The sequence below is a fragment of the Triticum dicoccoides genome, chromosome 4B (genome assembly GCF_002162155.2).
Source record: "Triticum dicoccoides isolate Atlit2015 ecotype Zavitan chromosome 4B, WEW_v2.0, whole genome shotgun sequence".
NCBI classification, from domain to species: domain Eukaryota; kingdom Viridiplantae; phylum Streptophyta; class Magnoliopsida; order Poales; family Poaceae; genus Triticum; species Triticum dicoccoides.
Window position 1 is genome coordinate 15,762,453 of NC_041387.1, and position 12,193 is coordinate 15,774,645.

The 12,193-nt window shown below is 54.3% G+C and overlaps 1 protein-coding gene across 1 annotated transcript; it reads right to left on the reverse strand.

Moving 5' to 3' along the window:
- Window positions 1–1,292: 1,292 nt before the first annotated feature.
- On the reverse strand, window positions 1,293–2,936 carry LOC119294624. The gene is made up of 2 exons (XM_037572840.1): window positions 2,014–2,936; window positions 1,293–1,913 (listed from the first exon to the last, which is right to left on the reverse strand). Exons 1-2 carry the CDS (start codon window positions 2,537–2,539, stop codon window positions 1,504–1,506), a joined length of 936 nt encoding a protein of 311 aa, XP_037428737.1. The 5' UTR covers window positions 2,540–2,936; the 3' UTR covers window positions 1,293–1,503.
- Window positions 2,937–12,193: the final 9,257 nt, after the last annotated feature.

The following is a 12,193-nucleotide window of genomic DNA, read 5'->3' on the forward strand; positions in this document are numbered from 1 at the left end:
TCGGACGGGCCGACATGGAGTCGTGCCAAACGAGACACCCCACCGCCACCATATAGGGAGCCGGCGTGAGCTTCACCGTCCGCTCCTCCGATGGTGGCGAGGTGATGGGGGCTGGGAGGGGGCTGTGGTGGTGGTGAGCTACGGTTCCCTCGCCGCCACCATAGAGGGGGCGCGGGGACTCAGCGTAGCGAAAGCCAATCTAAATATATATATGAATTTCAATTCTATTTGTTTGTAAGCTGGGACAGGGTTCACTATGTTATAGCATTGCATTTTTTTTGTTCTGCCATTGCCGTGACCTAATGGTGAGAGCCAAGGCTTAACCTTTCTTCATTTCCTTTCCACCAAGGAGAACCGTCTCTCTAACAACCTGTTCAAACTTCCATTGAGTGGTAGTTGTACTACTACTACAACCACTTCTTTTTTGATGATGATAAAAGTATAACAGTCTAGTGTCCCTGTTAGCAGCACTACTGTCCTTAACCTACCAATTAACTAATCAACTGCTACTAACATAGCATGGTGTGATTCAAAGAAGGTACTGTACTACTCTACTGCCACTTTGACCCGGCTTAACCAAGCAAGATGCAGGCACATGGTCAGAAAGTGCACCCTAAACTAATCAGCCTTGTCCTTTTACCCCAGCTGCACAGGGCCTCCTTGCTTTGCCTCTGCTCCATCTGGAACTCCGCAATGCGCATGCTGCTAGGATTCCAAATGTGGATTGTGCTGCCGATTGATTGATTAATTTTTTCTGCTCCACGGACGAACTGAATTGAATCCCAACAATGATGCCCTTTTCTTCATTTGGCCACGCAGCTTTGATCTTCGGGCCTCCGGGCCACAGATTTGCCCGCTCGATTTCAATGGTTTTGTCTGCTGGCCAATTTCAGAACGGGAGCCAAGTGCCCCATTCTGCCAATGTGGCCATGCTCCAACCAAACTTTGCAGCTTGGAAACTCACAGTGTTTTGCATGAATACTTACAAGCCAAGGCATTAATTTGCTAGTCTTGTTAGATGCTGCTGGCGAGGTTGTTATTAACAATGAAGGAAGAGAGCTTGCCCTTTCATCACTCACTATATGTGTAGGGTATCCTATGTGTACCGTTCAGCAGATTGGGACGGTTTTGAACCGCCTTTTCGTTAATTAACTGAACAATTCTCTTCTGCCTGATTAGTCAACAGATTGTGACGGTTTTGGACCGCTTTTTTGTTAATTAACAGAACAATTCTCTTCTGCCTGATTAGTCGATGAGACAAATCTTTTGCCTCTGACCTATAAAAACCATTGCACTACTAGAATTACCTTTTCTTTTTGCAGACTAGGCAACATGGAACCTACCCAGCAAAGTCCCCAGGCACAGAGCAGACCAAGACTTTGGGGCTGGGGAACAAAACAAAATGATCTTCACATCAAGAAGCCTCACATTACACAGATCCTCTGCTACTAGCACTAGTAAATTTTTAACCACCCCACAAGCCCTCTCAATTTGTCTGTCTGGTCAACGAGAAGGTGGTGAAAATAATGTACAGTGTGAGGCGAGCATGTCGCAGACGGTCTCCCTCCTGATCTCCTCGAAGATGAGGGTCTCTATCCTGGCGCCGATCTCCCTGACCTCAGGCTCCAGCCCCCTCCTCCATTGCTGCGTGTGCTCTGACAGGTCCAGCTCCACCATCCCGGGGATCTTGTAGATGTCCCCCGCGATCCTCTCCCACGACGAGATCTGCTCCTCGATGCACTTGCCGCCGCGGTTGCCGGCCGCCTCTTCGTCCTCTTCCTCTGTCGTCTCCATTGCAAGAGCCTTGCCGCCGTGGACGTTGTAGGTGAAGCACAGCGAGGTGGGGCCATGGAAGTCTGAGGACAAAATTGAGGGTGAGCTCCCGGAGGTTGATGGCTTCTCGTCCTCCTCCCCTGTCGAGAGAACAGAGCAAAACAAGAAAGATAAAATCAGCCAGGGATTTTAACATGAGAGTGAGTCCATGGCGTGATCGATTGAAGTCAGGGAGCTTACATCGGGGATGCACCGGAGAGTCCTCGTCGGAGTGCAGCTCCAGGACGGAGACCGGGCTGAGCTGCCGCGACGAGTCCACCTCCATGTCCGTCTTCCACCTCGCTGCTCCCTCTCGCTCGTACTCGTCGTCGAACTCCATGGCACGGGCATCGCATTCGCCGCTGTGGCCGGCAGACCGCCGCAGCCGACGGAACTCGCGGTCGCCGCCGACGCCCACGCCGGTGAAACACCCGCCGCCAAGATTTTCCCAGCGGAACGCGCTCCTCAAGGCCTTGCCGCACAGCACCTTGCTCAGCGCGGACCTGAGGCCGCCAATGCCACCGCCACCGCTCCTCTTCTTGAAGCCGTGGTTGCAGAGCCTGAGCAGCCGCTGGCACGCGGCCACCGGGCAGCAAGCCCCTCCTGCTCCTCCCCCGCTGCCTGCACCTCCACGGCCGCGCCGCGGCCTCCGAATCTTGGCGGCCTCGACGAGGAACGGCTCCTGCTGCTCCTGGAGCAGCTCCGACAGCCTCCTCCCGGCGGCCATTGCCGCTCCTGGCTAGCTCCCGCCCCTTCTTGGAGCACACAACCGTGGCTCACTGACTAAGAACACGAGGAGGTGGCGGCAATGCCGGTCTGCTCAGTGCATTGCAAGGGGGTGGCTCCGTCCGTCCATTGAAGCGGAGGCGGAGGCGGAGGCGGTGATTGGGGGTGGGGGAGGGGGACAGTGCGTGGTTTCTCTTGTACGCATGTGTGGGAGGTGAAGCCAAGATGGAGTGGAAGGGAGGGAAGGGATCATAGTATTCTCATATGCTGGGCTGGGGCTGGGGCTGGGGATGGAGAAGGAGGTGTCTGCTCTGTGCTGTGTCGTGCAGTGTGTCTGCTCTGCTCGATCGGGGTCCCCGGGACACGGTTGTTGGCTAGTGGAAAGGAGTGAGGGTGTGTGTGTGTGGTGGTCATGCGGCGGTCTGAGGCAGCCATGGAGGGAGAAAGAAAGAATAGGAGGAGGTGAGAGTTAGTCCAACTCCACGACCCCAATCGGACGTCCGTTTTGTCCGGATTCTGTCCGTTCGGACAGGGGATGGGGTCGTGTCCCAGCCTGTTCTACGATGCGGTGGCCGTGCGCCCAGCGCGCGGCCCCATCTTTTACCCCATCCTTTTCGCGTCTATTTTAAAAAAAAAGAGCAACGTTTCAAATGCCAAGCCCTAGTTCACGGCCCCAGTTCATCACGCCGGCAACAAAACCAGCGGCCTACACATCCATCGCCGGCATCACCCAGCGCGCGGCCGGCAACACAGCCAGCCTCTAAAATGAATGGTTGTCCTCGCCGGCAACACAACCGGCCTTCAAAATGAATGTTTTACTCGCCGGCACACAGCCAGCGGCCCAGCGGACGGGCGGAACCCATGCCAGCCTCCAAAAAAAAAGGCCACGGCCGATCGGACGACTTAGTTCAGGTCGTCGGCGTCGAGCATCTCCTTCTGCCTGGCCTCGAACCAGGCCCTCGTCTTCTCGCTCATCTTCGACAAGTCCACGCTCATAATCGCAAGGGCCACCTCCTTCGCTTTGGTGGCGGCATTGGTGGCCTCGATGCCGAGCTGCCTTTGCCTGGCATTGACGTTGTCGGCCTCGATGTCGAGCAGCCTTTGCCGGGCCGCCTCCTCCATGTCGAGCTGCCTCTGCCGGGCCGCCTCCTCCATGTCGAGCTGCCTCTGCCGGGCCGGGCGACAAGGGTGTGGTCCGTGACGTCGGCGACTGGCAGTGCGGAGGCCAGGCGACCGACGACCCTGTGCTCGCCGGACCGACGGCCCCTCCAGAGAAACCGTACGGACGACAAATGCCAGCCATGAGAAGGGCGTGCGCTTTGCTGACGATGGCCTCCTCCTCCTCGACCTCGGCCTTGTGCCGCGCGGCCTCAATCGCAGCGTGGTCGGCGGCTCTCTTGGCCGCGGCGATGTTGTTCTAGGCGACCGCCCTCCGACCCCTCCTCTTCGCCGATTTCGCGTCCAACTTGGCGATCACCTCCGGCGTGCACTCCGACCGCGGCTTCCTTGGCGCATTGCCCTTCTTCTTCTTGGCCATTCCGGGCGGGTCGACGGCCAGCCTGCCGGAGTTCGGCTGGGCGTCGGCCATGGACGTGGGAGGGAGTGGGACGGGCGGGATGTGGGAGGGTTTGGGGCGGAATGGCGCCAAAGGGGCCGCGGGGGGGTGGGGGGGTGGGGTGGTGTTGCGCTGTCCATTTCGCCTAAAAAATGGTGCAAACTTGGGTCGCGGATGGGTCGAAAGCGGACACAAAACGGACAAAAGTCCGTTTTCTCCCGCGCGCTGGGCCGCCCGGTTTGTCCGTTTTACCCCAAACGGACAGGGCCGGACATGATGGGGTCGCGCGGTGGAGTTGTCCTTAGAGCATCTTCAGCCGTTGGCCTCCCAGGGGCACGTAAAATCGTCGCCTGGGGGCGAGCCGACGCAAAAGATCGGCCTGGGGGCGAGTGGGTTCCTAGTCGCCGACCCCAGGGCCGCCCCCAGACGCCGTTTATGTTTTAAAAAAAGCATTCGGCAAAGTTCGGCTAAAATTCGGCAAACTTGGCATATATTAAACATGTTTGACATTTTACATAGCAAATTTATTTTAAAAAAGGCCAAAACTACAACTACAAGCCGAAGAAGTCGCTGAACGCGGCGTAGTTGCCGCTGTCGCCACCATCCTCGCCGCCGTCGTCGTCGGCGGCCTTCTCCTCCTTGACGCGACTGCCCCTGCTGGACCCCTGCCCGGCGTTGCCATGGCGGACCGGTGGCGGTGGTGGCGCGTCATTGTCGTCGCTGTTGTTGAGGACGACGACGCCTCCTTCGTCGCGGCCCCGGCGGTGATGTTCGAAGTGCTCCATGGCGCGGCACTGGCGCTCCATCTCCATCTTCAGCTAGTCGTCGCGCGCCCATTTCAGGGCCGCCGCCTCGTCGAGCTCGCCGACGCCGTGCTCCGTCTTCACGGCGGGGAACCCTGGCTCCGTTTTCACGGCCGCGAGCCCCGGCTCCGTCTTCGGTTTGACGAAGCACGGAGGAGCCGAGGAGGAAGCGCGCCGACCACCCTCGTTTATGACGATGCCGACGCTGCGAGTGCGTCGGCCCAGCGGCATCTTCGCTGCGGGCTCGGCCTTGATGCCGAACACCGCCGACGAGCCGGAGGAGTGGGAAGAAGAACGGGAGGAGGAGTGCGAGGAGGAAGTTGAGGAGGAACCGAACCTCCTGGGCATCCATTTCCCGGCGCGCCGGTAATGGACCGGGGCGGCCGTCGCGGCAGGGTATGCCAGCGGCGGGTCGTTGCCGCCCTCGAGGTGCTCCAGCACATCGTCGAGCGTGCGGCCGGGGGCGCCCAACCACACGCGGTGCCCCTCGCTGTTCTTGACGCCGCCCATCACCGGTGCCCCGTTGGTGGACGCCAGCCTCTGCTCCTGGCGGCGCTGGAAGTACGCCGCCCACGCCGCGTGGTTGTCGGCAGCGTACTGGGGGAGGGCGAGCTGCTCTAGTTTCCAGCCGCACCCCCAGGTTTCGTCCCCCAGACGCCCATAAATTCAAACTTGTCTTTCTCGTTGTCAAAAAAATGCCACGAGTTCGCTGATCACCATGCCACAGTTTGGCGATCAAACATACACAAAAGTTCAGCGTTCAAAAGGAAGGACGCGTAGACAAAACAATGCATCAAATGACAGGCTCATCTGGCGTGGGACTGGCCGGTGTCGGCGTGGCTTTTGTGCTCGGGCTGGTTGTCGGGGTTGAACTCGCCATGCGCGTCACCGTCGGAGTAGCTGGGCGAGGGTACGTACTAACATTGCGGCGGGGTCGGCGAGAAGTTGGCCGGCGACGCGACGCTCGCCTGGCTCCCACACGCGACTTGTGTGCCGGGGACGGGCGGCAGGTTCATCATCCCTACGCGAGACGCCTCTACCTGCTTCGCCAGCCATCGAAGTGTCCCTGGCCTTCTTGGCATTGAGCCTGTTCCGCCGGCCGGCGGTGACCGCCTCCCGGCACTAGACGTTCGCCCTCCACCTCGCGTTCGACACGCCCGATAGTCTTGCCATCGGCGCCCTCGGCTTCCTCTGCTTCGGCTGGGTGGAATCGGCGATGGCGCGAGGGGCAACATATTTCTTCGGCGGCGTGGTGCGCGCCCGGTCTGATGAGAAGAATGGTGAGAATGACGGGGGAGAAGGGGGAAGCAATGGGGAAATGGAGGAAAAAGGCAGGCAAAATGGCGGGAAATATACCTGGTGTCGCCGACAGCGCGGCCCAGCACGACTTTTCGCTTCAGCCGGCGCCCCCAGGCGGCCGCGGGGGTGCTGGGTTCGGCTCGGGTTCGTCGGTTTTAGAGCATCTCCACTCGTTCGGCCCCCAGGGGCTTAACATAGCGCCGCCTGAGGGTGAGCCAGTGAAAAAATTGGCGGGGGGGGGGGGGCTATGGTTCCCAGTCACTGGCCCAAGGCTGACCCACACGCCGATTCTTGAAAAGTAAATTCGTCCAAAATTGGGCTAAACTTCCTACAAAAAGACACAAATTAGAGGAAATTCAGGAGGTTTCATTGAAATTTGTACAAACTGAAAACATAATTTAAAAACAAACTAATACTATTACACCAAATTTAGAAAACAAACTACTACTACGCCGCTGCCGCCGTATTTGATCCATTGTTTTCCATCTAATGAGGTCTCCGTATTTCATACGCTATGGTTAATTATGTAATGCATATATGTGTCGACAAATCATTGGAATTTAGCTACCATATGTTCAATTGCAATTGTTGTGAAATCTGATGAATGTTCTTTCTGTGGACACTATTTGTTCAATTGAATATTGTGGTGAATTTGGGATATTTTTGTTTTAACATGGCAATTGCTCCCCACACGGTTCAACTTAATGAGTGTGTGCGATCCACATCGGAAAACATACGTCAATTGTAGCGGAACCATAAGTGATACACAACAGATCACAAACAATTTTAGACATCCCGGTTACATCAAATATATCTCGTCATGTCTTTGGCTATATCATATCACAACATACCCTGCAAAAACAAGTTAGACGTCCTTGAATTGTTGTTGCATGTTTTACGAGGCTGCTATGGGTATCCAGCTAGAACGATTCTTACCTACCCAAAGCCACAACAGTGATATGCAAGTTGCTATTTAACCTTCTACAAGGACAACCTTTGTTGAATCCGATTCAACTAAGGTGGGAGAGACAGACACCCGCTAGCCATCTTTATGCAACAAAGTCACATGTCTGTCGATGGAACCGGTCTCATGTACGTGGACATGTAAAGTTGGCCCGAGCCGCTTCATCTCACAATACAGCCGAATCAAGAAAAGACCAAGGAAGGAAGCAATCTAAATATCAACGCACACAAACTCCTTCGTGTTCTACTCATGATGTCATCTACACATAGACCTAGCTCATGATGCCACTATTGGGGAACGTTGCATGGGGAACAAAAATTTTCCTACACTCACCAAGATCAATCTAGGAGATGACCATCTACAAGAGGAGAGATTGCAACTACATACCCTTGTAGATCGCTAAGCGGAAGCGTTAAGAAACACGGTTGATGTAGTCGAACGTATTCGCGATCCAATCAAGATCCGTCTTGCGAACTCCCGATCCAAGTGCCGAACGAACGTCACCTCTGCATTCAACACACGTACGACTTGATGACGGCTTCACCTCCTCGATCCAGCGAGCGATGATGAAGTAGTAGCTCGAGTCATCCGACAGCACGACGACGTGGTGGCAGTGGTGGTGCAGAAACCCCAGCAGGGCTTCGCCAAGCCTCACAAAGAAGAAGAAGGACTATGAGGGAGAGGGAGGGCAGCACCGTGGCATAGATGGGTGCGGCTGCCCTCCCTCTACCCATCTATATATAGGGGGAAGGGAGGAGGGGTGGCTGAAGGAAATATGCCCTAGAGGCAATAATAAAGTTGTTATTTTATATTTCCTTATTCATGATAAATATTAATTATTCATGCTAGAATTGTATTAACCTGAAACTTGATACATGTGTGAATACATAGACAAAACTACGTGTCCCTAGTATGCCTCTACTAGACTAGCTCGTTGATCAAAGATGGTTAAGTTTCCTAGCCATGGACATGAGTTGTCATTTGATAAACGGGATCACATCATTAGTGGAATGATGTGATGGACAAGACCCATCCGTTAGCTTAGCATAATGATTGTTCAGTTTTATTGCTACTACTTTCTTGGTGTCAAATATATATTCCTCCGACTATGAGATTATGCAACTCCCGGACACCGGAGGAATGCCTTGTGTGCTATCAAACATCACAACGTAACTGGGTGATTATAAAGATGCTCTACATGTATGTCCGAAGGTGTTTGTTGGGTTGGCATAGATCGAGATTAGGATTTGTCACTCCGAGTATCGGAGAGGTATCTCTGGGCCCTCTCGGTAATGCACATCATATGAAGCCTTGCAAGCAATGTGATTAATGAGTTAGTTACGGATGATGCACTACGGAACGAGTAAAGATACTTGCCGGTAATGAGATTGAACTAGGTATAAGGATACAAACGATCGAATCTCGGGCAAGTAACATACCGGTGACAAAGGGAATAACGTATGTTGGCATAGCGGTTCGACCGATAAAGATATTCGTATAATATGTGTGAACCAATATGAGCATCCAGGTTCCGCTATTGGTTATTGACCGGAGATGTGTCTCGGTCATGTCTACATAGTTCTCGAACCCGTAGGGTCCGCACGCTTAACGTTTGATGACGATATGTATTATATGAGTTATGTGTTTTGGTGACCGAAGGTAGTTCGGAGTCCCGGATGAAATCATGGACATGATGAGGAGTCTCGAAATGGTCGTGAGGTAAAGATTGATATATTGGATGATGATATTCGGACTCCAGAATGGTTTCGGAAAGGTTCGCGTATTTTTCGGAGTACCGGGAGGTTACCGGAACCCCCCGGGGAATTGTTGGGCCTACATGGGCCATAGGGGAGAGGGGAGGCAGCCCACAAGGGGTGGCCGCTGAGGGAGTCCTGGATAAGGGGGTATCCGGACTGCCGGACTATATACTTTGGCCGGACTGTTGGACTATGAAGATACAGGATAGAAGACTTCGTCCCATGTCCGGATGGGACTCTCCTTGGCGTGGAACGCAAGCTTGGCGATCCGGACGTAGATCTCCTCCTCTGTAAACCGACTCTGTGTAACCCTAGCCCCCTCCTGTGTCTATATAAACCGGAGGGTTTAGTCCGTAGGACTAATGATCATTATCAACAACAATCATACCATAGGCTAGCTTCTAGGGTTTAGCCTCTCTGATCTGTGGTAGATCAACTCTTGTAATACTCATATCATCAAGATCAATCAAGCAGGAAGTAGGGTATTACCTCCATCAAGAGGGCCCGAACCTGTGTAAACATCGTGCCCCCAGTCTCCTGTTACCATTAGCCTTAGACGCACAGTTCGGGACCCCCTACCCGAGATCCGCCGGTTTTGACACCGACATTGGTGCTTTCATTGAGAGTTCCTTTGTGTCGTCACTGCAAGGTTAGATGGCTTCTCCAACCTTCAACCACGCTGTCCTAGGCGAGACTTTTCTCCCCGGACAGATCTTCGTGTTCGGCGGCTTCGCACTGCGGGCCAATTCGCTTGGCCATCTGGAGCAGATCGATAGCTACGCCCCTGGCCATCAGGTCAGGTTTGGAAACCTAAACTACACCACCGACATCCGCAGAGACTTGATCTTTGATGGATTCGGGCCCGTGTCAGGAGCGTCAAACAATCACGACGTGCATGGCCTAGATCGGCAGTAGGACAGTATTCGGAACATCGCACCTGCTACCGCTCCGGACTTCGCTCCAGGGCGGGTCACGCCTTCCAAGGATGGGTGAATGGACCCCGCCCCGGAGGCCGCATACTCTTCGGCGCTGGAGCCGAACACAGACTCCTCTCCTAAAGGATCTGTGTCTCCGGACCACCGGACTCATCTCCGGCCGTGTGTTCCAGACCGCGCGTATCCATGCCCATTGAATCTAGCTGGGCTCCAGTCATGGGGTTCACCGCCGCGGATATCTTTCAGCACTCACCCTTCGGAGACGTGCTAGATTCTTTAAGGTCTCTCTCTCTCTCTCTGTCAGGAGACTCCCGGCCGAACTATGTCCGGCTCGAGTGGGAAGCTGGCGACGAAGAAATTCGTTTCCCAGCCACCACCCACTTAATAGACATGGTCGATGACTTGACCGACGTTCTTAACTTTGACTCCGAAGACATCAACGGTATAGACGATGATGCAGGAGAAGAACAGGAACCACCGCCCACAGGGCGCTGGACTGCCACCTCTTCATATGACATATACATGGTGGATACTCCCAAAGAAACCAATGGCGATGAGGCAACGTAAGATAACCCCTCGGGGAAGAAAGCAAAACACGAGCATCATCGGCGCCGCTCCAAGCCTTGCCACAACAATACCGGCACTGGAGAAGATAATCCAGATGGTGCCGAAGGGGAATACGATCCCGATCAACCCACCATCGACCAAGCTGAACAGAAGCAGCAGCAGCTCCAAGCTGACCAAGATCTGCTCGCAGATAAACGGACTAAGGCCCGGGCAGCCGAAGAATACGGACTCAAGTGCCGAACAAAATACTACCCAAAGCGCAGGTTACTACCTCAATTTGAAGAGGCGGCACTGAAAATCAAACACATGCCTACACCCTGCCGACAGCACACTACGGCAAGGGGCTGCGCACAAGACCAGCGTTACACACCAAACAACAACATAGAAAGTACCCCGGACGCATCAGTGGACAGAAACAGAGTCTACAAACCTTGGTGCAACAAATATAAGCGTCCCAAGACAAAGAATGGCGCCCAGGGAACGGCGATCAACACAGGAGCCCGTAATCCTCAAACCGTTGAGAGGGAGAAGAGACTTCAACATCTTAATCCGAGCCCCTCCAGCTTGAACCGCATACTTGACCGACCATGTCAAATCCATGGTACCCTAGGAGTAGCAGCCAATCATACAAATAGAAAATGTTGGGTCTTTAAACAAATCGGCACGCCGGCGCTAGAAGGAGCATGAAGAGGTGCCAGGGCAAGCAGCTCAGATTATCAGGTCCAGGGACCGACCACTTGAGGATCGGGCCCCACCAAACAACTCATTTTAGAGTGTCACACGTAGGCGTAAGGGCCACCCAGGCCCCACCATCCCAGAGATGGTCCCCGGATAGACAAAAATGTCATACCAACTTTCGGTCTTATACTTCCAGGCAGTAGCTATTCAGCACCGCCAGGGCACACTGCGACTCAACGCATTATCACCCAAGACCCACGTGATGATGTCACAATTGCGGTCAAGACCGAGCTTCGCCTCGGCACCGAAGAATATCCGACTACTTTATTCACTGAAGAAGCGAGTCACAGTTTCTTCAATCGAACCTAAATTCGACAGCCGAACTCTCAGACACCGACAAGGGAGTCCGAACTACTTCAGGATACCCCGACCTAATCGCAGCTCATACAGACCCTTCAGCATAAGCTGGACGGATCACATCCACGGCTCAGCCACTGCTCACACACGCCTCTTAAGCACTATTTGCAGGTTCACCCTCGCGCACAACCGGAGCGGCGGCTTGGAATCAGCTCGAACGCATACAGTGTTGCGTTTCGTAGTAATTTCAAAAAATTTCCTACGCACACGCAAGATCATGTGATGCATAGCAACGAGGGGAGAGTATTGTCTACGTACCCAACGCAGACCGACTGCGGAAGCGATGACACGACGTAGAGGAAGTAGTCGTACGTCTTCTCGATCCAACCGATCAAGCACCGAAACTACGGCACCTCCGAGTTCGAGCACACGTTCAGCTCGATGACGATCCCCGGACTCCGATCCAGCAAAGTGTCGGGGAAGAGTTTCGTCAGCACGACGGCGTGGTGACGATCTTGATGAACTACAGCAGCAGGGCTTCGCCTAAACTCCGCTACAGTATTATCGAGGAATATGGTGGCTGGGGGCACCGCACACGGCTAAGGAATCGATCACGTGGATCAACTTGTGTCAACTTGTGTGTTCAGAGGTGCCCCTGCCTCCGTATATAAAGGAGCCAAGGGGGGAGGGGGCGCCGGCCAAGAGAGAGAGGCGCAGGAGGAGTCCTACTCCTACCGGGA

Excerpts from the sequence above, each read along its gene's own strand:
- LOC119294624 (XM_037572840.1), bottom strand. The coding sequence starts at position 2,539 with ATGGCCGCCGGGAGGAGGCTGTCGGAGCTGCTCCAGGAGCAGCAGGAG. Across the intron at positions 1,914-2,013 it reads CTCTCCGGTGCATCCCCGAT|GGGAGGAGGACGAGAAGCCA; the intron begins GTAAGCTCCCTG and ends TTCTCTCGACAG.